This window comes from Mya arenaria, chromosome 1 (assembly GCF_026914265.1).
Source record: "Mya arenaria isolate MELC-2E11 chromosome 1, ASM2691426v1".
Taxonomy (NCBI): Eukaryota; Metazoa; Mollusca; class Bivalvia; order Myida; family Myidae; genus Mya; species Mya arenaria.
In genome coordinates this window covers 47,242,176-47,266,956 of record NC_069122.1, presented here as the reverse complement: position 1 = coordinate 47,266,956, position 24,781 = coordinate 47,242,176, and the positions used below count along the sequence as shown (strand labels likewise).

Here is a 24,781-nt window from a genome sequence, read left to right as displayed (position 1 = left end):
AAATTGTTAGTATTTACCATCAATTTTAGTATTTTAAACTGTAGTTCACTGTTGTACGATTTGTAATATATGCTCATTGTTTTCTAATATAATATTCCATGATTCACCAAAATTATTGAATGATAACAACCTTTTAATACTCATAAATATTTTATTTGTGTAAAACAAACACATTCATAGACAATGTCTGTAAACATATATCACAGAATAAGGACGGAAACGAAACAGTCAAGGACCTTGGACGTTAACTATTTGAAATTACCGATCATTTTAATGTGAAATGAACTTTCATAATCATATAAAAAATTTACATGAGTTATATAAACTATGTTTTCTGCTTGTGATCCAACATTAAGTCTTAACAATTTGAAATAACTTGTTGAATTTTACTTCTAAATTAAATTGTTTATAATAATTTATTTCAGATTCAATTTTTATTAAATTCAAAATTGTTCCCAAACCAATTTCAAATAGATACAACCCGAGGTTCTTTTTATCTTTGATAATGGAATTGTAAATCAATTATTATTGCCAAGTTATGTTTTATTAACAGTAATGATCACAAATCCATATTTGTTTGTGATGTCGAAGACTTTAACACATTTGTGAGTATGATGTTCTTATTGGCTGTACATATCAGCAGTTATGTAATATTCTATTCAAGCAAAGAAGACATGTACCAAAATACCATCACAATTAACTTTAAAAACAAAAAACTTCAATACTGACAAAGTTGTATATAATCTAATTCATGAACAATATAGCCATTGAAAATATTAATTTTTTCATTTCCTTTTTTAAGACTTATTCACTTTGAATGATGAAATACAAATAGCAGTAAAACATCTGAAATATCAACCAAAAGTGCATTTGTTTTTCAAGCATGCAAAATTCTTTTTTTAAATAAAACAATATATACCAGGTAATCATATACATTGTATAACTATAACACTTGAACAGATATGAGCACATTCATAATTCATAAATAAAGCATAATCTTTAATCAGCAAGACAAAAAACAAAACTTGTACAATATTTGTAAATGTTTTTTTTACACTTTTTATTATCACAGATTTAACAAAGCTTAAGATTCACACAATGCCCGCCCCTCCCTCCCCCACTTTCCTGAATATTCACATTACAGAACTAACGAAACCCTTTTTTAGGTTTTAACAATCTGGCCCCTATTTTAAAGCCAGGTTCTTGTCATTTAAGATGCCATCCAAGGCAACTGAACGAGACTGGATTTTCCCGCCCAATCGATTGTAACGCCTTGTCAAAAACTGTTCCAACTCTTCTTCTCGCTGTTCTCTGTAAAACAAGATTGTTTTTTTATCACATGGTATATATACAAACATAATGGGAAACAATTAAGACAACATTAAACAGTATCTTTTTTTCGAGTGGCCTGACTGATTCAATAATAATGCCCTGTCAGAAATTTATATCAAACTATCATTTTATGATGTTTGTGATTTTTTTTGTTTCTGCTGTTCTTTTCTTTCGTATTAAGTCATCATTGAGTCGTAAACAAAGTGATTCCCAACCTGCTAATCAACTTTTTTTAAGGATTGCATATTAACATGTAAATCAATTTTATTTTATATATTATTGTATAATTTGAAAATATAAAAAGCAATGGAGGTTGCTTCATGTTAGAAGTATTTGTCAACGATGGACAGGTTAATATTTCAGCCTTACATTTTTTTTTATCCCAATTGTGTTAATAAAGCAGTTATAAATCTACAACCTCAAATTCAAGATTTGAACATTTATAGAAGTTTCCTGTATGTCTTAATTTTACTTCTTAACAATTATCAATACATGCATTCTGACCAGGAAATGTTTTCCATCAAATTTTGCAGTTAAACAATCTATAAAAGAGTCCATTTAAAAGCTGAGTCAATTCAGATAGCAAGCATGTATTTTGCCTATAGGCAAGTTCATTTTCCATGATATTTGTATTATATTTCTGTTTGAAGCATGCCATTATAACCTGACATTTTAACTTCAGATGTGACCCGCTATATAACATACCTTGGGACCGGTCCATGTCCAGACACAGGGATGTTGGTAGCTGGCATTCTGTTCCCATGGGGGAAAGCATCCCTAGAATTACGTTCGAGGAATAACAATAAGTACACCAGATATATAACAAGAGCTTTAAAACCATGTCATTTCCTTAGACTTAAATTTTGCAATGTTGTATTTCTAGAAGAAGTCTCTTCAACCTTTATCATTTAAAAAAAGTTTCTATATCTTAATCAGAGAGTATGGAAAATAACATTTAAGGAAACTGTAGAATTTAAGAAAAAAAATCAACTAAAGAAGCTTCTGCAAATTGGCCCGTGAATGTACAAGAAAAGTTAATTACGATGGTATTTTCTCCTCCGTTGGAGTTGATGGGTCGATCAAAATAAACTGGGCATTGACCATTTCCGGGGTAAGAATCACAGATGCACGGGATGTTACTCTTCCCTCCTCCTCCTCACTGAAATTAAGAGATTTTTTGTTAACATTTAAAGAGTATAATTGTTGGCAGGTGATGAGCATATTTGTTCAGGTATGATGGGTAGTTTGTTTAGGTATGATGGTTAGATTGTTAAGGTATGATGGGTACTTTGTTTAGGTATGATGTTTTTTTGCTGTTGTTTTTTCCGTATGATGGGTAGTTTGTTAAGATATGATAGGTAGTTTGTTAAGGTATGACGGGTATTTTGTTAAGATATGATGGATAGTTTAAGGTATGATGGATACTTTGTTTAGGTATGATGTTGTTTTTTTTTGTTGTTTTCAGTATGATGGTTAGTTTGTTAAGGTATGATGGGAATATTGCTTAGGTATGATTGCTATTTTATTAAGGTATGAAGGGTACGTTTGTTGACTTGTGATTGTGAATAGTATTATTTTTCTCTAGCCTTGTAAGTAAAACCTGAAGTCTTTTAATATAGGTTTTATGATTTTTGCTCCGTAACCGTCAAGTTACAAAGTTGACTTACTCTTCAAGAATTGTTTCCCCATCTTCGGCAGGCAGGCAGTCCATCAGGGCCGGTGTATCCTCAGGTAAAACCTCGCTGCTGAACGGATCATCCCTGAAAAAGAAAGGCAAGGATATTTTGGAGTCTGTTTAAGCATGTTTTAAACTAAATGGATCGTTCCTATGATGATGATGGACTAAAATATTTTGGAATTAGTGTGATAGTGCTGTACTGGGGCATAGGTTTGATTGTTTGTGCTAATGCTGAACATTTGTTGAGTAGAAAGAAGTGCTTAAACTGAACAGATCATCCCTATAATGGAAAACAAGGATATTTGGGGGCTTTTGCTATTCTTGATGTACCAGTACCTCTGTCAAGCTGATGTACCGGTACCTCTGTCAAGCTGATGTACCGGTACCTCTGTCAAGCTGATGTACCGGTACCTCTGTCAAGCTGATGTACCGGTACCTCTGTCAAGCTGATGAACCGGTACCTCTGTCAAGCTGATGTACCGGTACCTCTGTCAAGCTGATGTACCGGTACCTCTGTCAGGCTGATGTACCGGTACCTCTGTCAAGCTGATGTACCGGTACCTCTGTCAGGCTGATGTACCGGTACCTCTGTCAAGCTGATGTACCGGTACCTCTGTCAGGCTGATGTACCGGTACCTCTGTCAGGCTGATGTACCGGTACCTCTGTCAGGCTGATGTACCGGTACCACTGTCAGGCTGATGTACCGGTACCTCTGTCAGGCTGATGTACCGGTACCACTGTCAGGCTGATGTACCGGTACCTCTGTCAGGCTGATGTACCGGTACCTCTGTCAAGCTGATGTACCGGTACCTCTGTCAAGCTGATGTACCGGTACCTCTGTCAAGCTGATGTACCGGTACCTCTGTCAAGCTGATGTACCGGTACCTCTGTCAAGCTGATGTACCGGTACCTCTGTCAAGCTGATGTACCGGTACCTCTGTCAAGCTGATGTACCGGTACCTCTGTCAAGCCGATGTACCAGTACCTCTGTCAAGCTGATGTACCGGTACCTCTGTCAAGCTGAAAGTAGTGTATTACAGTAACCTGTTTATGACAACAGTTTCCTAGGTATTTCCAAGATTTTTGACCACTATGACGCCAACTACTCTGTAAAATTTAAAACAATGAAATACATACCATCGAGGCACCCAGACGTTTGTGAGAGTTGGGGTGTTGCTAAGTGATGTGAGGCCTTGGGATGGGAATTTCTTCCACGTCATAATTCCCCGAACCACGTCCTGGTAAAAAGAATCACAGAATTATATCATGTATGCATTGGTGTCTCAACCAACATCTGTGCAAAATAATTATTTGGGCACAGCAAAAATTTGCAGGTGCCGTATACATAATCGCCCTGTTTGTACCTTTGTCTGTCTGTTTTTCCGACGTTTTTTTGTTAATTTCTTATCAGCCGTACAAGATATCAAATTCATACTTTTTAAAATTCCTCACAGTAACAACGTGCTCTTTTGTGACAAGTTTTCCAAAATTCCTCAGAACAAGGCAGTAGAACGCCTTTCAAATATGCTACCATTCGAGCCCCTATCACTCCTGTGATAGCTCTAGTTTTACTTGAAACCCTGACGGTCGAATTTCTTCAATTTCATTATTTCTCGAACCACATGATTAATCTTTGTAGAGGGTACTGGTGGAAATCAGAGCACACATGTTTGAAGGACAATTAGCTATTGTGTATCTCACATACCTCTCTGTCAAGGTACCGCCTCTGTGTTGACGCATGCATGTTCGTAGCGTGATCCCTGCGGGTATATCTTGGTAAAGGACACAGATGGAAATCAGGGTCGGTTTCCGCGTAGGCAACAGGTGACTGGAAAACTTGCAGGCCAGGCGCAGGGTTCTAAAAGTTTAATTTTTTCATGTAGATTCCAGTTGACATAATATCATAACTCAACATTTTACTTCTCTTTCATGTGTAGTATTCATGTCGAGAGATTGCTTATTTATAAAATACTAAAGATATTTGGGAAAAAGTTATCTATTAAACTTAGGGCTATTCCAGTAAAACATGTAACCCACAGGGGGAGGGCAATTATTTTCTAAGTATATAGGTGGGTTTCTTTTTTCGCTGATTTGGACCCCTAAAGGGTAAATTTGCTTCTGAAGGGGGACGGTTTTATCATTCAAAAGTGCCCTTGGTGCTTACAAATATATGGAGAGCCGGATACTCCATTGGCTGGAAGAGTGCTTGTGGTGGGGTAAGGGATACAACTCTTTCTTGCTGCTGGACTGGTTTTCTCTCTGGTTCACCTCTAGTAGTCTCCCCTGGCTGGCCCAGAGCTAGACTGGTTCTCGTCATGTGCACACTATCTTCCTTCACAAGTACAGGGGATGGAAGACTGATCACTTCATCCTGTGAAGAAAAAACAAAGAAATATTTTATGAGTAATATTTTAATTAGGACATGATCACTGATTAAGAATTAATTCAAGTTCCTTCAATGTTTTTCTTTGTCATTGCATTTAAAAGTGTTTGAGCAGTATAACTGACACAACTAAAAAAAATCAAGCCACAATGACACCTTAAATTAATTGAATGTGAAACAACAGTTTTTAGATTAAGTCTGCCTTATTTAAGAATCTGCATGATCTACTCTAACAGTGTAGATCAACAGCATACTTAGTATACTTTAACCAGTCAGTTGGGATGACAGCTATGTTTCATGAATAAATCATTATTTTTTTTGCATTTACATTGTCCCCTTGTGGTTAAAAACATGTGAACAGATTGGATTTCAGTTGTATCCCTGCATTAATGTAGGAGATGAACAAGTGCACAAGAAAGCCAATACTTCAACCATTGGCTAAGTATTGTAGCTTTGACCTTTGGCCAAAACTACATCCTTTGACCTGAACGTCATCAATACCCTTTAATGATTGTAGGATATTCAGAGCACACACAAAATTCAAGGCTTTAACAATAGACAAAGTGTTGTGACCTTAATATGAGGCATGCTTGAATCTATTATAGGTTCTGCATATTGCCTTCCTTGGTTATGTATGAGACCTAAGTTCCATCAAAAGTTACAGGAGGTAGGAGGTTCAAACCCTATACCAATATTGTGACCTTGGCTTTAAGATGGGGTGATTTTATCATGAGTTCTGCATCACTGCCTTGATTATAGGAACATTTGGCCCAAATTTCATCAATATTCTTCCATGAGAAACACTGGATCTAGTTTTGTGAAAAGGCCAATTAGGCCCACCTACCTCTGCACCGGTTCTTAGTGGCTTTGACATCTTGACTGGTACATAACCACTGGACGACTCCTGTACATTGTACGCCTCATATCCTGACAGCTTATATGTCAATGGTACCTGTAAGCATACGACTGGCAGATAACAAATGCACTAATACATATACATGTATTTTGTATTCAAATGTCGTGAAAAATATTAGTCTTGTGTAATCTACTGCAGTACAACAGGGTAGTGGGTTATATAAATGACATCAGCAGACATTTATATTTCATCTTATTCATTTATAAATAAAAAAAGAATATTATTATGATTTTGGGTTAACTACCAAAATGATTTTTAAAGTGCTTGTAGCTGTAGAAAAATATTTGCTAATTCAACTTTTAGCACTCACCTTTAAATTAAAGTAAGGGACCTTTCTCTTCACAACAACCTCTGTGGACTTGAAAGGGACAGAGCCAAGTGCATCTGGAGCCATGTCGTCTTTGACCTTGGGTGGGACGTAAGTCGGGAAAGTGAGGCGCTTGATTTTATCAGTGCTCAGTTCAAGGTTCTCTGGAAGCAGTTCCCTCTTTTGTTCTTCCGATATTTTCTCTTTCTGCTCAGCTGAAATAAAGTCAATCAAGCAATGCTAAAATTGAAAAATAATTTATTAAAATAGGATCATGGGCATCATGCCCCAGTTTTTTTTTTAATCTTGAGCACAACATGCATTAGAGCCTTATTTCATTTTCTTAAACTTGATTTTACATGCCATGTTGCAAAGAACACCCATATTTTTTTAAGAGCCTACAATTATACCTTTAATTATGAGACCTTTCACTTATGCAAATAAAGCAAAGATAAACAAAGTAAATTATCATAAATTGTTAATGAAATAAATTAATTAATTACTAATTACAGATAACAAATATTGGTTCATCTATGGGGTTGTGATTTTAAATGTTAAAGTCACAATTTGTAATAATTGTAAAGTGCTGAAATAAATCAAATTCGTATATCTAGTGGAAAACCCTAGAAAAAAATGGTTGTCAAGTTAAGATAATGACACCAAAATTATAGTCATAATGAAGAGAAACAGCTGGCTAGTCAAATAAATAGGATAAACCCAAGTAATGTTGTTTTTTTTTCATTTTTTTATTCATGATTTTCTTGAACCAGCACACCTCCACCTTTTTAGATGTAATATATAATAATTATTATAATCATTGTATTTGGGGTTTTCCAGAAACTAAGAAGATAGAGTTGCTAAATAAATGGATTAATATATAATTATAATACAGCTAAGTAAGCATACAGTATTTACAACTGTAAGACACAGATCTAAGATCAGCCCCCACAACTGTGGCCCGAACCACATTTGGTACCATATATTTATGGAGTTAATGGTGCTGGAAAGCTGCCCCACTTTTATTTTCTCATACAATTATAGTAGAATATCTACTGTTGGCCATGTTTAGGGGACTGGCCATAGTTGTGGGGTAGGCCATAGTTGTGGGGCAGGCCATAGATGTGGGGTAGGCCATAGTTGTGGGGCAGGCCATAGTTGTGGGGTAGGCCATAGTTGTGGGGTAGGCCATAGTTGTGGGGCAGGCCATAGTTGTGGGGCAGGCCATAGTTGTGGGGTAGGCCATAGTTGTGGGGCAGGCCATAGTTGTGGGGTAGGCCATAGTTGTGGGGCAGGCCATAGTTGTGGGGGTAGGCCATAGTTGTGGGGTAGGCCATAGTTGTGGGGTAGGCCATAGTTGTGGGGTAGGCCATAGTTGTGGGGTAGGCCATAGTTGTGGGGTAGGCCATAGTTGTGGGGTAGGCCATAGTTGTGGGGCAGGCCATAGTTGTGGGGTAGGCCATAGTTGTGGGGTAGGCCATAGTTGTGGGGCAGGCCATAGATGTGGGGCAGGCCATAGTTGTGGGGGTAGGCCATAGTTGTGGGGCAGGCCATAGTTGTGGGGTAGGCCATAGTTGTGGGGGTAGGCCATAGTTGTGGGGTAGGCCATAGTTGTGGGGTAGGCCATAGTTGTGGGGGTAGGCCATAGTTGTGGGGTAGGCCATAGTTGTGGGGTAGGCCATAGTTGTGGGGTAGGCCATAGTTGTGGGGTAGGCCATAGTTGTGGGGTAGGCCATAGTTGTGGGGGAAGGCCATAGTTGTGGGGTAGGCCATAGTTGTGGGGGTAGGCCATAGTTGTGGGGGTAGGCCATAGTTGTGGGGTAGGCCATAGTTGTGGGGTAGGCCATAGTTGTGGGGCAGGCCATAGTTGTGGGGCAGGCCATAGTTGTGGGGCAGGCCATAGTTGTGGGGCAGGCCATAGTTGTGGGGTAGGCCATAGTTGTGGGGGTAGGCCATAGTTGTGGGGGTAGGCCATAGTTGTGGGGTAGGCCATAGTTGTGGGGTAGGCCATAGTTGTGGGGTAGGCCATAGTTGTGGGGTAGGCCATAGTTGTGGGGTAGGCCATAGTTGTGGGGGTAGGCCATAGTTGTGGGGTAGGCCATAGTTGTGGGGTAGGCCATAGTTGTGGGGTAGGCCATAGTTGTGGGGTAGGCCATAGTTGTGGGGTAGGCCATAGTTGTGGGGGTAGGCCATAGTTGTGGGGGTAGGCCATAGTTGTGGGGTAGGCCATAGTTGTGGGGTAGGCCATAGTTGTGGGGTAGGCCATAGTTGTGGGGCAGGCCATAGTTGTGGGGTAGGCCATAGTTGTGGGGTAGGCCATAGTTGTGGGGTAGGCCATAGTTGTGGGGTAGGCCATAGTTGTGGGGGTAGGCCATAGTTGTGGGGCAGGCCATAGTTGTGGGGCAGGCCATAGTTGTGGGGTAGGCCATAGTTGTGGGGTAGGCCATAGTTTAGGGGTAGGCCATAGTTGTGGGGGCAGGCCATAGTTGTGGGGTAGGCCATAGTTGTGGGGTAGGCCATAGTTGTGGGGTAGGCCATAGTTGTGGGGCAGGCCATAGTTGTGGGGCAGGCCATAGTTGTGGGGTAGGCCATAGTTGTGGGGCAGGCCATAGTTGTGGGGCAGGCCATAGTTGTGGGGCAGGCCATAGTTGTGGGGTAGGCCATAGTTGTAGGGTAGGCCATAGTTGTGGGGCAGGCCATAGTTGTGGGGCAGGCCATAGTTGTGGGGTAGGCCATAGTTGTGGGGCAGGCCATAGTTGTGGGGCAGGCCATAGTTGTGGGGCAGGCCATAGTTGTGGGGCAGGCCATAGTTGTGGGGCAGGCCATAGATGTGGGGTAGGCCATAGTTGTGGGGCAGGCCATAGATGTGGGGTAGGCCATAGTTGTGGGGCAGGCCATAGTTGTGGGGCAGGCCATAGTTGTGGGGCAGGCCATAGTTGTGGGGTAGGCCATAGTTGTGGGGTAGGCCATAGATGTGGGGCAGGCCATAGTTGTGGGGCAGGCCATAGTTGTGGGGTAGGCCATAGTTGTGGGGTAGGCCATAGTTGTGGGGTAGGCCATAGTTGTGGGGTAGGCCATAGTTGTGGGGTAGGCCATAGATGTGGGGCAGGCCATAGTTGTGGGGCAGGCCATAGTTGTGGGGCAGGCCATAGTTGTGGGGCAGGCCATAGTTGTGGGGCAGGCCATAGTTGTGGGGCAGGCCATAGTTGTGGGGCAGGCCATAGATGTGGGGCAGGCCATAGTTGTGGGGCAGGCCATAGTTGTGGGGCAGGCCATAGTTGTGGGGCAGGCCATAGTTGTGGGGCAGGCCATAGTTGTGGGGTAGGCCATAGTTGTGGGGTAGGCCATAGTTGTGGGGTAGGCCATAGTTGTGGGGTAGGCCATAGTTGTGGGGGTAGGCCATAGTTGTGGGGCAGGCCATAGTTGTGGGGCAGGCCATAGTTGTGGGGTAGGCCATAGTTGTGGGGTAGGCCATAGTTTAGGGGTAGGCCATAGTTGTGGGGGCAGGCCATAGTTGTGGGGTAGGCCATAGTTGTGGGGTAGGCCATAGTTGTGGGGTAGGCCATAGTTGTGGGGCAGGCCATAGTTGTGGGGCAGGCCATAGTTGTGGGGTAGGCCATAGTTGTGGGGCAGGCCATAGTTGTGGGGCAGGCCATAGTTGTGGGGCAGGCCATAGTTGTGGGGTAGGCCATAGTTGTGGGGTAGGCCATAGTTGTGGGGCAGGCCATAGTTGTGGGGCAGGCCATAGTTGTGGGGTAGGCCATAGTTGTGGGGCAGGCCATAGTTGTGGGGCAGGCCATAGTTGTGGGGCAGGCCATAGTTGTGGGGCAGGCCATAGTTGTGGGGCAGGCCATAGATGTGGGGTAGGCCATAGTTGTGGGGCAGGCCATAGATGTGGGGTAGGCCATAGTTGTGGGGCAGGCCATAGTTGTGGGGCAGGCCATAGTTGTGGGGCAGGCCATAGTTGTGGGGTAGGCCATAGTTGTGGGGTAGGCCATAGATGTGGGGCAGGCCATAGTTGTGGGGCAGGCCATAGTTGTGGGGTAGGCCATAGTTGTGGGGTAGGCCATAGTTGTGGGGTAGGCCATAGTTGTGGGGTAGGCCATAGTTGTGGGGTAGGCCATAGTTGTGGGGCAGGCCATAGTTGTGGGGCAGGCCATAGTTGTGGGGCAGGCCATAGTTGTGGGGCAGGCCATAGTTGTGGGGCAGGCCATAGTTGTGGGGCAGGCCATAGATGTGGGGCAGGCCATAGTTGTGGGGCAGGCCATAGTTGTGGGGCAGGCCATAGTTGTGGGGCAGGCCATAGTTGTGGGGCAGGCCATAGTTGTGGGGCAGGCCATAGATGTGGGGCAGGCCATAGTTGTGGGGCAGGCCATAGTTGTGGGGTAGGCCATAGTTGTGGGGCAGGCCATAGTTGTGGGGCAGGCCATAGTTGTGGGGTAGGCCATAGTTGTGGGGCAGGCCATAGTTGTGGGGCAGGCCATAGTTGTGGGGCAGGCCATAGTTGTGGGGCAGGCCATAGTTGTGGGGTAGGCCATAGTTGTGGGGCAGGCCATAGATGTGGGGCAGGCCATAGTTGTGGGGTAGGCCATAGTTGTGGGGCAGGCCATAGTTGTGGGGCAGGCCATAGATTTTAGTCTCAATATAGATCTTCAAATAATAATACAGAGGTAATTGTATAAGTGGAAGCAAAAGTCATAATGATCATCTTACCTTGTAGGCAAAAAAGAGACTATGAACAAACAGTCCATTAATAACTAAATGATCTAAATATTTGTGATTTCAGATTGTAAAAGCATCCATACAAACTTATAAAGAAATGTTTTAAAATATATGTCCGATGATACCATTGGTGGAAGCATGAGTCTGAACACTTCAAGTGTCATTAAGAAAAAATTGTACGTAATTTTAACATTTTGACCCCTTATTGTGTGAGCTGTTACTGTGGGATAACTGCAAAGCCACACAACATTAGCTTAAAATTTAGGCTTGTTGTGTTAGGCTCAGCCTTATTGAATGATCTCAACATTGTTATCATACAGGCACACTTAAATACTGGTGTCCACTTGCAGGGCCACAACATGGTTCCCAGAGTGGGGATCTGATACCCACAGGTCCTTTGGAGAGAGGCAGACACCCATTATACCACACATAATTCACACCCTATGGCCTTAAAATGGGAGGGTTTAAAAGCTTGAATGATATACAGCATAGTGGCAGATATGTAAGCATACAACATAGTGGCAGATATGTAAGCATACAGCATAGTGGTAGATGTGTAAGCATACAGCATAGTGGCAGATATGCAAGCATACAGCATAGAGTGGCAGATATGTAAGCATACAGCATAGTTGCAGAACCAAAGCAGGAAACATTTGGGCATGAACAAGAGCGCTACAAAGCAAAAGCCTTCGCCCGTCTATTTTTCTTCAGTCAAACAAAAGACATTACTTGACAATTATTGAAACCAGAGCTATGGGCAATATTGGCTCTGGCTACATGCGTACCATTTGAATGTCTTGAAAGTTTTTTGAGATATGGCTTTTTACGGGTCAGGTTTTGCATAACGATACCAACGCCTACAAAACAAAGGCTATGACAATAACATGACTCTTTCGCTTCAAAAAATAGACAAGCTAAAAATCTGGTGTGGTTAAATGTTACTTGCTTATTATTAAAATACAAACCTGGTTCAGTATTTTCTTCATCTAGTGAAAAAGATTTTTGAATAAGCACATTTGCATAATAGAATGATGTGATCGTGAAAAAGTAAGATAATATTTGCAGGGGTTTAATTTTATCCTGTTTAGAGTTTTTGTTAACTGCAAATAAATACAATTTCTTTGATTTTAATGTTGGGAACATGACTGTTGTACAGAATGTTCCACAACTAGAAACCCTGCAATATTACAGTTCTGGGGCTCATTTCAATAAGATATCAAAGTCACAAACATTACGCTATTTCAGGGTTTTTAGCTACACCTGTACAGTTACAGAATCTATGTGATAAATGTCATTATATTAAGTACAGTTTATGCCCAAAACAAGGTTATGCCTGATTTTTTTCTAGCTTTAACCTTCCAATCTTTATTGAAACCGAGCCCGGTTAGAGGATGAGCTGAATTTCAAATGCTTATGTGTACCGAAGTAAGAAGTTTTAAGGTTTAGCTTAAAATAAACAAACAAATATACACAGAAACAAGAACACATGTACATGGTGATATATTTTTTGTCTATGTGATCAACATTTTAACAACAACTTTTCATGTGTTATAACAGAGAAACAGAGGAATATAATGAGGTGCTCTCTATAAAAAGACTGAAACAAACAAACATGACCTGCGATCTACTAATATTTTGTTGTCATTTTAAAATGCAACCAGCAATATTTCTTGTTGTTACATTTTACCTCCCTTACATTAAGTTAATGTTTGTTTCAAAAACTAGTGAAAGAATTGACAGAATACACATAGCTGTAAAACTTGGTATGCAGAATTTCAACAAAAAGTAAAACAAGTTTTGCGGATTTGTGCTAAAGCCTCAACCAATAAAAATGACTGACTGTACTTATTTGGATTTCAAACAAATTTATTGAAGGTTTCCATGATTAATGCATGCGCCAGAAGGCAAACACAAACAGTTTTATAACTAGTTCCACTGTTTAAAAACTGATAACCGTCTTGAAATAATTCTGAACGAAAAGAAACTCATAATTATTTGGCCACATTTCTAAACTATAAAAGTTGCAAATAAACATGAAATGGAATGAAGGTAATTTTTTCATTTGTACCAGACGAGCATGTTAACAAGATGAAAACCCCAGAAATTTGAATAATGAATAGATTAAATTGTACATTACTAACCTGTGAGGTTTTGAGCAGCATATTTCTTCTGTTGCCAGTCCGCTACAAAATGTTTCAGCGACTGCAATTTCCAGTCCGCCCTTAATCTTACAATCACCTGAAAGTTAATTAGAAATTTGTACAATCAAGAGCACTGCGAATGACATGACAACACTCAGCCAAACAAGGGACTCTACTTGACAATTAAGAGAGCCATAGAGCATAACTAAACATGTGTGTACTGCCATTTAAAACACATGGAACAAGTTTTATTTGAATTTCTTGAATGGTTTTTGAGCTATGGTCATGGTTAGTGTTTTGAAATGACAATGACAACACCAAGCCTATCACAATACCATGGCCAAGCCTATCACAATACCATGACCAAGCCTATCACAATACCATCACCAAGCCTATCACAATACCATGACCAAGATATCACAATACCATGACCAAGCTATCACAATACCATGACCAAGTCTATCACAATACCATGACCAAGCCTATCACAATACCATGACCAAGTCTATCACAATACCATGACCAAGCCTATCACAATACCATGACCAAGTCTATCACAATACCATGACCAAGCTATCACAATACCATGACCAAGCTATCACAATACCATGACCAAGTCTAGCACAATACCATGACCAAGTCTATCACAATACCATGACCAAGCTATCACAATACCATGACCAAGTCTATCACAATACCATGACCAAGTCTATCACAATACCATGACCAAGCTATCACAATACCATGACCAAGCCTATCACAATACCATGACCAAGCTATCACAATACCATGACCAAGCTATCACAATACCATGACCAAGTCTATCACAATACCATGACCAAGCTATCACAATACCATGACCAAGTCTATCACAATACCATGACCAAGTCTATCACAATACCATGACCAAGCTATCACAATACCATGACCAAGTCTATCACAATACCATGACCAAGCTATCACAATACCATGACCAAGCTATCACAATACCATGACCAAGTCTATCACAATACCATGACCAAGCCTATCACAATACCATGACCAAGCCTATCACAATACCATGACCAAGTCTATCACAATACCATGACCAAGCTATCACAATACCATGACCAAGCTATCACAATACCATGACCAAGTCTATCACAATACCATGACCAAGTCTATCACAATACCATGACCAAGCCTATCACAATACCATGACCAAGCTATCACAATACCATGACCAAGCCTATCACAATACCATGACCAAGCCTATCACAATACCATGACCAAGCTATCACAATACCATGACCAAGCCTAACACAATACCATGACCAAGCCTATCACAATACCATGACCAAGCCTATCACAATACCATGACCAAGCCTAACACAATACCATGACCAAGTCTATCACAATACCATGACCAAGTCTATCACAATACCATGACCAAGCTATCACAATACCATGACCAAGTCTATCACAATACCATGACCAAGTCTATCACAATACCATGACCAAGCTATCACAATACCATGACCAAGCCTATCACAATACCATGACCAAGCTATCACAATACCATGACCAAGCTATCACAATACCATGACCAAGTCTATCACAATACCATGACCAAGCTATCACAATACCATGACCAAGTCTATCACAATACCATGACCAAGTCTATCACAATACCATGACCAAGCTATCACAATACCATGACCAAGTCTATCACAATACCATGACCAAGCTATCACAATACCATGACCAAGCTATCACAATACCATGACCAAGTCTATCACAATACCATGACCAAGTCTATCACAATACCATGACCAAGTCTATCACAATACCATGACCAAGTCTATCACAATACCATGACCAAGCTATCACAATACCATGACCAAGCTATCACAATACCATGACCAAGTCTATCACAATACCATGACCAAGTCTATCACAATACCATGACCAAGCCTATCACAATACCATGACCAAGCTATCACAATACCATGACCAAGCCTATCACAATACCATGACCAAGCCTATCACAATACCATGACCAAGCTATCACAATACCATGACCAAGCCTAACACAATACCATGACCAAGCCTATCACAATACCATGACCAAGCTATCACAATACCATGACCAAGTCTATCACAATACCATGACCAAGCCTATCACAATACCATGACCAAGCCTATCACAATACCATGACCAAGCCTATCACAATACCATGACCAAGCTATCACAATACCATGACCAAGCCTATCACAATACCATGACCAAGCTATCACAATACCATGACCAAGCCTATCACAATACCATGACCAAGCTATCACAATACCATGACCAAGCCTAACACAATACCATGACCAAGCTATCACAATACCATGACCAAGCCTATCACAATACCATGACCAAGCCTATCACAATACCATGACCAAGCCTATCACAATACCATGACCAAGCCTATCACAATACCATGACCAAGCCTATCACAATACCATGACCAAGCCTATCACAATACCATGACCAAGCCTATCACAAAACTAGTTTTGGTTGATTGAAAACCAGACAAGCTAAATTACCTAATATTTAAAAAAAATCAGTTTGAACGCAATTTAGTTCCTATTTTATTATTTTAAAACAATTTAAAATAAGTTATTTGAGCATAATATAAATCACTCTTGCTGGCATGATGTGACACAAGAGTGTGGTGGGTAAAACCAGAGTCATTTGTTGAAGCACATTTGTCAAGTTTGGTGACCACCAACCAAGGTCACAAGCACCCAGGTTGAACCTTAGACACATTGGTGAGAGGAGATAGGCTAACAACTGTTCTAACTGGACAACCTCTCAATGCAATATTATTTTTTCAAGTAAATGTTGTCATGGAAACATATCATACTGTTGCATCAAAACTATTGCGCCACAGAGAGAACAGCGAATTTATTTGATGCAATAAAAGTCATAATGTGGACATAACATAAGTGCAGTGCTGTAAATAAGTTGTTAAAAACTTTTGTTGTGGAAAAAGCAAACCTTTCTAGCTGCTTGAGCAAAGCGGTCCAGGTTTTTATGCCTGACGTGCCACATATCGTTTGTGTAAACATCAAACTGCGCATCATTTGCTGCAAGCAAGTCTTTATCCCGGAGGGTACGCCGGAATGTGCATTTGGTACACTGGCGAACATATTCTTCATCTTCCACTGGATCTCCACAGCGCTTGTACTGAAAAAGAAAATGTTACATTTTAAAGAAAATCTACAAAAAAGGAAATTTAGATTTTCATCCCATCCTGTCTGAATTTTTCCCACCTAAAATGTTTTCTGTTTGACAAAAAAATCTGTCTCAGCAAGAAGAAATAAAATGTCTGAAAAAGGACACCAAACTTTACATGTACAAGATGCTGTTTCTAGAAAATGAAATACACACAATTGCTCCGATTTTATGTTTTCAAATTCGAGAGTCTAAAAAAGATTTCACTCTTGTGTTAATGACTTTAGAAATATAAATATTATTCAAGATTTTAACCATAAAAAGGCAAATCATGAAATAATAAGTTTTAATACCAAGGTTTTTTGCTTTTACTAAAAGGAAGAAATTTGAATTTTAAAGTTATAAAATAAGAAACAATAATGACGTGGAGCAGACACCAATGCTCGTCTATTATTTTTCAGTCTTACAATGTGCACAACTCACCAATCATTATGGTGTTGACAATACCTGAACGTTTTCTTCGAATAACAGACAAGATAAAAATGAATCCATCTTTTTTCTTTACATGTAACTGTAATGACTGATAGGAAATCCTTTTTTCCCAATCTCTTTTTTTTATTTGTCTACAAAAGTCTGCAAAACATTGATTTCAAATGAATATGATTTTCAAAATGTCATAGAATTTCCTATCAGATTTTGATTTTTTATAATGGTTCTAATTTATTACTGTTACATTGACTTGATCATAAAACATGTAAAATGAATTAACTACAAAAGTCAACAATTTCATAAAAAAGTACTGTACCAACTAATTGTTTAACTACCATACTGTTATATCTCCTAACACTATTTCAGCTTGCCCCAGCGTTGCTACAAGACACTATGTCAATTAACAAACCTTATAGATATTCCATGACTTATTTCTCTCAGATAAGACTTTTGAACGCTGGTCTGTGGTCATCTGGTCATCTCCGAGTTTCGACTGCCATCTAAGCTGGTTTTGTCGCTCCTCGTACACATTTTGACGAACAGCATGCTCAAATTTGGCCTCCTAGTTTATAAAAAAACAAAGGTGACCTTGAACTTTGAGGTAGGGTTGTGGGTATTGCATGCAAAACAAAGCCTTATGTACTAAACATGTGTGCCAATTTATTTAAAATCCCACTTTGCATGACAAAGTTACACACTGATATGACCAACTACACTGTATGTGCATATTAGTCAAGTCATATCGTCATTGAAAACACCAAAACACTTCAGAAAATGGGAAAAGCACCAAACTTGGCACAAATATGAAGTCCTAAGTTAGAAACAATTTGACACCTAGACCCATCTTGTAACTTTCAAAATGGCCGACTGGCAGCTATTTTTCAAAACGGCCGCCAGAATTGATACAAATTCAAATAATTGTTAAATATTTAGACAAAAACAATAATTTTAACACATATTATATGTCATTTTTTATATTCTTTGTTGTTCCTAACATAATGATGCAAAAAAAAAAGATAAAAAAAAGTATATACATATAAAATATATATGCAGCATTCCATAATGATTAAACCCTGAGTGAGATCTTGACATTTGAAGTAGAGTCGTGGGTCTTGCACGTGACATACCGTCTTAATATATTGAACATATGTGGCTTTTCATTTTAAAATCCCTTAGTGCATGACAAAGTAACAGCATGGACATGACCAACTATACTGTTTATGCATAAAAGCAATATTCTATAATGAATCTTAAAAAAAATACACAAAAGACAAAAAACATAAGACAAAAAAACTAAATCTAATTTGACAGAAGATAATGATTTCATGTTATTACACTTACCTTCATCTGCCTGGTGGCCACTTTTGGCTTCGCGTCTTTTGTTACCACCACTGAAGATAAATCAGAAGTTATTTTTAATTTCATACAATTTCAAACATTGAAAGCCTTATTTCAACAGAAAAAATATGATCAAGTATGCACTAAATCAACTAAGTTTAATTGTTATGAAAAATTATAGCAAATGAAATCATGTTGCCATTGACTTTCAGTGTGTATTTTCTTAGAAGACTGAATACTGGTAGTGAAATATGTACGACCATCACAAAAGTCATTATCTGACATCATATCAATCATTATAAATACACATGTACAAATCTTTTTCAAAAAACCTAAAATCTTAAATACACAAATAAAAGTAATGTGAAAACATACAGATTGAACTCAGTTAGGAGAAGTGCAGTGCACAAGAACCAGGACTCTGGTTGCCATATTTGTTTAGTGTTTGCCCTTTGTTAATTTTAATACAGAATTTTTGTCAAAAACATAACTTGAATTGTACGAGATTTTGACTACAATCTCAATAAACAAGTTAATCTCATTGAGGAGAAGTGCAGTGTACCAAAACCATTACTCTGGCTGCAGCATTTGTTTAGAATTTGCCCTTTTTTTGGTTTTTGCCCTTAATTAATTTTCATTGTTATCCTTTGTCATAAGGCGATGATCATATTGTTCTGAATTTGGTCTTCTGCAGTTGTGTATCTATTATTAAAGAAAGACTTTTGTATAAAAGAAGAGCCAATAATTGTAACAGTGTATATCATTGGTCAAATGATGTCATGCTTATCCAATCAGAGCACAATATTAAAATGAACAATTAAGTCATAAACACTTACAAATTTCAGAAAAATATATTCGGCCATCCATTTTTGAGTAATATGAAATTGTTGAAAAGAGTGAGTGCTTAAGCAAGCCTATAAGTCCAGGGACTGCAAAATGTAAGAACGTACCATCTCTAAGGTCCTTCGCCCTCATTTTTCCTGGCTCTTGCGTCAAGACCTGAGCTACAGCATACGGTGTGTCAAGGTTTGCCGGAAACTTTACACCCTGGTACTCAACCTCCTATAAGTAATCATAAGATTCATTTAACGCCACAATGATAAACAATTAGCTACAGCTGTTAAGGTTTTAAAAGTGACACACATATATTCAGTTGATAATTCATGTCAAGGCTCTGAGCCACCCGTTAGTTGATCCCTTGCAACCTAACAGAGAGGATGCAAAAAGGGGCTGGTCAGCCTAAATTTAACCATGGATGATTCCACATCCTTCTCTCTTCTTGGCTGTGTTATGATTTATATGTTATTCATTGTTGTTACAGAATCACTGGCATGGGGCTAATTTTTATTTTTTTTTGCTTTATACCTCATTTGATGCCATGGGTAAAAATCCCTCCTTTGGCTTCTTAATTCCTGTTAATACTGCAAGAGGGATGCAGTTGGGTCAAGCTGACCTTAAAACACTCAACACACACACTGAGTGTATATTGATATATGTTCTTTTTCACTATTTTTTTCTAATGCCCTAACTCATTTATTTTATTAAGTTTTAACATACTGTAGATAACTAGTCTTTAATTTCCTCAGGTATTTTTGAGCGGTTTTGTGTTTGCGAGAATGAGTTTTCCAATGTAAAAATGATGTCAATTCCATATACACACTAGCTTTCCAAACATCTATCAAAGATTAATTTCGTTTTGAATTCAAAATGTGATAAAATTGAAAATATTAGCAAAAAACCCTCACAGAATTAAAGCATTCTACACTTTGTTAAGTGAACACAATTCAGCATTGACCTACCTGTTTAACATTGGTAGGTGGAGGAAGTGAAATACGCAACTTCTTTTTACGTGCCCTCTCCACAGGGGTGAGACTACGAGGATCCAACAGGGAATCTTGAAAGCCCACTTCCCCTTCTCCCACACTGTAAAATGTATGTCGCGCCAGTGTGTCGTCCCTAAGGGATAAAAACATTTCAAAAATTGTCATTTTTACTCAAAGCCTGCAAAATACATGTTACCCGGCCAGAACTGTCCAAATGAGTGTCTTTCATCAAAAATCATCATATCAAAAGTATTCAAACCCCCATGAATTTTAGTTCCTGGCTAACCAGGTATACAGATTTTATTTATTTGTGTAACGGACACCTCTTATCCAATAGAATTGAAAATAGATTAAAAACATACTTCAAAAGGCCGGGTGTTGATGTTCCTGTGAAAGTACACACGATTGGGGTGGAGTTAAACTGGGAAATCACGAGCTGAACGCGCATATATGCAGTGTGGAACTCGATTGGGGAAAACGTGACTGACACCTCTGTCTCACCATTAGCCGGGATGATTCCTGGAGAAAAGAAAAATGCTCAGTTAAAGGGGGGACTATGTTACAAAATTAATAGAGTGAATAAAAAAAATGTATAGTACAGTTTTACGAAAAAAGAGAGTTTAAAAGCGCATTTTATTCTGCCTGATAATTCCAAAAAGTGAAAAATAATGTCAGAAAGCTTTCATAAAATGTTTTTAATACACATATATACAGTTGAAGTTAACATACACAACCAGAGTAGAACGTTTTCCATGTAAGTTAAAGAAAGCTATGTATCCAACCGGTCCAACTTATCCTTTCAAAAACAAATCATTTCCATATATGATATGTTTATTGACACCACCCGCCAAACCTCCATTCTGACCAGCAAGTCACAAAGCTGAAAGTCTGAGCAACCTCCATATCTAACAGATTACCAATTTTCATAGATTTACTGTATGTTAGCAAAATTAGACCAGACAGCCAGCCACTAACCTGATATTGGATGCACGGAGAAGGCTTGGTGGGGCTGTAGGTAGGTAATCTGGTACTCAAAATCGATTGGGGCCTCACATCGAAGGGGGAACACTTTTGTCATTCTGAAATACAAAACAAAATGGCGATTAAAATCAGATAACATTTTAACAATCGATTACAACCATAACCTTGAGGGAAACTTTGACATCCTGAAAAATCTGTCTTTATTGCAGCATGTAACATGAACAAAGCAATTACTCCTTACTGTTACATTTTAAAACCTTATTCTATACGAATGAAAATTTGTAGAATTGGTATTTATTATAAAAGAAAGTTTTTACTGACAACATACGTTTGTAAAAAAGAAAAGCTAACAATTTTAATGTTGTATATAATTGGTTAAATGACAGCACACTTATCCAATCAGAGGGCAACATTGAAATAAACAATAACATCATAAGCCTTCGTTGATTTGTTGATTATACAATACGATACAAAAGGCTAGGCGCATGTAATTTTATGAGTACAAACAAAACTAAAGAAATACTTGTGGCCAACAGGAACAGGAGGAAAGTTGAAGAGCTGTGGGAAGTCCTTGGTGCTCATGACAGGATATGCATGGATGGGAATAACCAGGTTCTCTTCCCCCTGAAATAGAAATAAATTTCTTTTGGAATATTTTCCACAACCAGGCACCTGCACCTTCGAACACTTGGGAAACTATCAGACTGAATAATTAGACTTCTGTTATTATACTGACGTTTTACTCTCTAACTTTAAAACAAAGTTTCAGGTAGTCTTGTTCCACTAATTATAATAAAAAAAAAAATGAAAAGGAAAGAATTTTGTAATTATTCATAGCAATTTTGTCATAATCAATAACTGAGCGGAAAGAACAGCCAGGTTATTTTTCCACCAGTTTGTCCCCAATTTATCTTTCAACACTTCTTTACACAAAAAATTTAATATTATTTTTTCAACCAGTGTGTTATGTATTTAGTATGCACAAAAAATATAAAATATATAGTCATACATGTTATTTATGTTCTATAGCCAATACTCAAAACGTGAGTTGTATTAACATGTATAAATGTAATCCATGATTTGTCCATCATTGATCAGTTTGGATTCCTGATTATCGAAAGTAAATATTTGTTTTGATTCCTAACACTAGTTAGGGGCTATGCTGTACGCATATTGACTCTGGAAACAGGTGTCAGATGTTTCATTTGAATATCTTGAACCTTTCAAGGTTTTTTAGTCTAAATATGCAAACCATTTATGAATCTAAAAAAGGTCAGAAGCTCATGGGCCAAAGATGTACAGGCTTGGCATCATTGAAACAATTATGTGTAAAAAGGCATAAAAGTAATTTTGTAACGATGTATTAGAGTTAAAAAAAAACATTCAACATAATAACAGGTTTAACTAGACGGCTGTTTTTGGAACAAAAAACAGAAGTCTACCCCATGCTTGTCTCATTCTGTTCCATGACACTTGACGTCAGGAAATATGGAGCGAGTTGTGATTGTTGTGTTGATGAGGTGAACATTGGAAAAAATGGTTTTAAAAATCATTAAAGGCTTGTAACAGAAACAGAGTAGATGAGGTGAACATTGGAAAAAATGGTTTTAAAAATCATTGAAGGCTTGTAACAGAAACAGAGCGGATATGACAGTGAAACATACAGACAGTTTCACTGTTCTTTGAATTTGTTGTGTACTGAAATACCAAGAAACACTTAAAATATCAGCTACGGTATATGTCCTATTTCTTGGTATGAAAACAAATTTCAAATAATGTGCAACTACACTTACTGGGCAGTTTATTCGAATACAGTCATAGTAGTATCTCCACTCATCTGGGGTGAACTCAATTGTACAATCCAATGTTAGACCTGGCACAAGACGCTCCTGTAAAAATATAAAAAAAACAAGCTGGTAAAATCTTAAAAAGAATGAAATGACAATTAATGATATTACAAAAATGTAATATCTTCTATAGCTAAAAATAATGTATTGTGTTTAGTGTAAAGTAAAAGCGTGCATATGAAATTATTTATGAACCACTTGATACATGTATCATTTACAGTTTTACAGTCAATGGTGTATGCTTAAAATGGTATTTGGCTTTTTACTTAAAATGTGTCATCTTAAATTTCAAAGCAAACTATTTATTATACATAGGTAAAAGGATTAGGATATAAAAAGGAATTGCCTTTACAACAATAGCAGCCACATGATGGATTTTAAAATAGCTACAATTACTAAATGAGATTTCATAATTAACACAACTTAAACTTACATTTTTTGTGTACTTGATGTAAAAGTACTTTGTCTGTGGGGGAATGATGTGCATTCGGATTACTTCTGTTGACACATTGACTATGCTGAGAGCTATGGTCTGTTTCTTGTCAACTTCAAAGCCACCAAAATGTATTACAGCAGGTTTTGCCATAACCATTGCATTCTGAGCAATCTTCGTGTATATTTCTGAAAGGATAGAGAACAAGGTATAATAAAGACTAGAATTTATTTTCACTTATCATTTAGAACAGTCGAGATAGAGTAATGTACTCGAGTCCAGGCTGTCATGAGTAAGAGCTTTCCTTACCAGGATAAAGCATGTGATTGAAAGTATTTTCCCAAATCAAAATGTATTACTGTCAAGAAAATGGAAAGACATCAATCTATCTCTGTTTAATGTCAACTCCTCTTCCGAGTGTTACTGACATTTCCAGCTTAGCATTCCCTTAAGTGTACAATCATGTCATCAGTCAATTATAGGGGCTGCCACCCTCGTATTCCCATTCAAAACTTTATCAGCCTGACAGGGGGCCGTTTCAGTGTTTAATTCAATTATTTAAACCTGTATCATAAAGGTTAACAAAACATGTACATCAAATATTTCTATTTACTAAACATGGTGTTCATTTTCAATACCGACTCGACTTCAATTCACACAAATATGTTTCAAAATAATGAAACTATGACACTATGATAATTTCAATTTATGCTAATAATCTTTATTGAAACGCACCACAGGCTGACATAAAAAAAAAATTCCACAACTTTCCTAAAATTAATTGGCATTATATTAAAGTGGCGATGGCTTAACTGTAAATTACCTCAAACGGATAATTACATGTATATACTTACTTGTTTCAAGCAAATGATTAGGAACTGGCTGAGATTTAACCGGTTCCTCATACTGCATGGTTTCTATGAGAAGTCCAGAACTGTCCATTGGGCCTTGATGGCCCATAGGACCCCTGGGCATTGCTTCTACAGCTGGCATTCTGCAGAATAAATCTATATTCTATGTCTGGTTGAAAAACATTGAAACTAACGTCCAAATCGACTAAAATACAGGGAATTTTCACATGTTATGCGAATTTTGACGTTCAATCTTCAATTGTCCGCCATATTGTTTATCAATATTTTCGCAAAATTGTTCGACGAAATAGTGCCTCATTTAAATTGGTTATTTGTGTAA

The 24,781-nt window shown here is 38.6% G+C and overlaps 1 protein-coding gene across 2 annotated transcripts; it reads right to left on the bottom strand.

The window, feature by feature from the left end:
- Positions 1–131: 131 nt before the first annotated feature.
- LOC128238236 (cilia- and flagella-associated protein 221-like) lies at positions 132–24,725 on the bottom strand. Of its 2 annotated transcripts, XM_052953959.1 has the most exons (22): positions 24,445–24,725; positions 23,591–23,778; positions 23,104–23,199; positions 21,834–21,934; positions 21,305–21,408; positions 20,692–20,848; positions 20,306–20,462; positions 19,457–19,568; positions 18,510–18,559; positions 17,578–17,730; positions 16,503–16,691; positions 13,478–13,574; positions 12,302–12,322; positions 6,621–6,832; positions 6,239–6,346; positions 5,176–5,382; positions 4,717–4,869; positions 4,149–4,249; positions 3,000–3,092; positions 2,375–2,491; positions 2,038–2,109; positions 132–1,311 (listed from the first exon to the last, which is right to left on the bottom strand). In XM_052953959.1, exons 1-22 carry the CDS (start codon positions 24,581–24,583, stop codon positions 1,185–1,187), a joined length of 2,754 nt encoding a protein of 917 aa, XP_052809919.1. In that variant the 5' UTR covers positions 24,584–24,725; the 3' UTR covers positions 132–1,184. The 2 variants fall into 2 exon arrangements, with proteins under 2 accessions (XP_052809919.1, XP_052810008.1); XM_052954048.1 differs by lacking the exon at positions 12,302–12,322.
- Between the last annotated feature and the right edge of the window lie 56 nt (positions 24,726–24,781).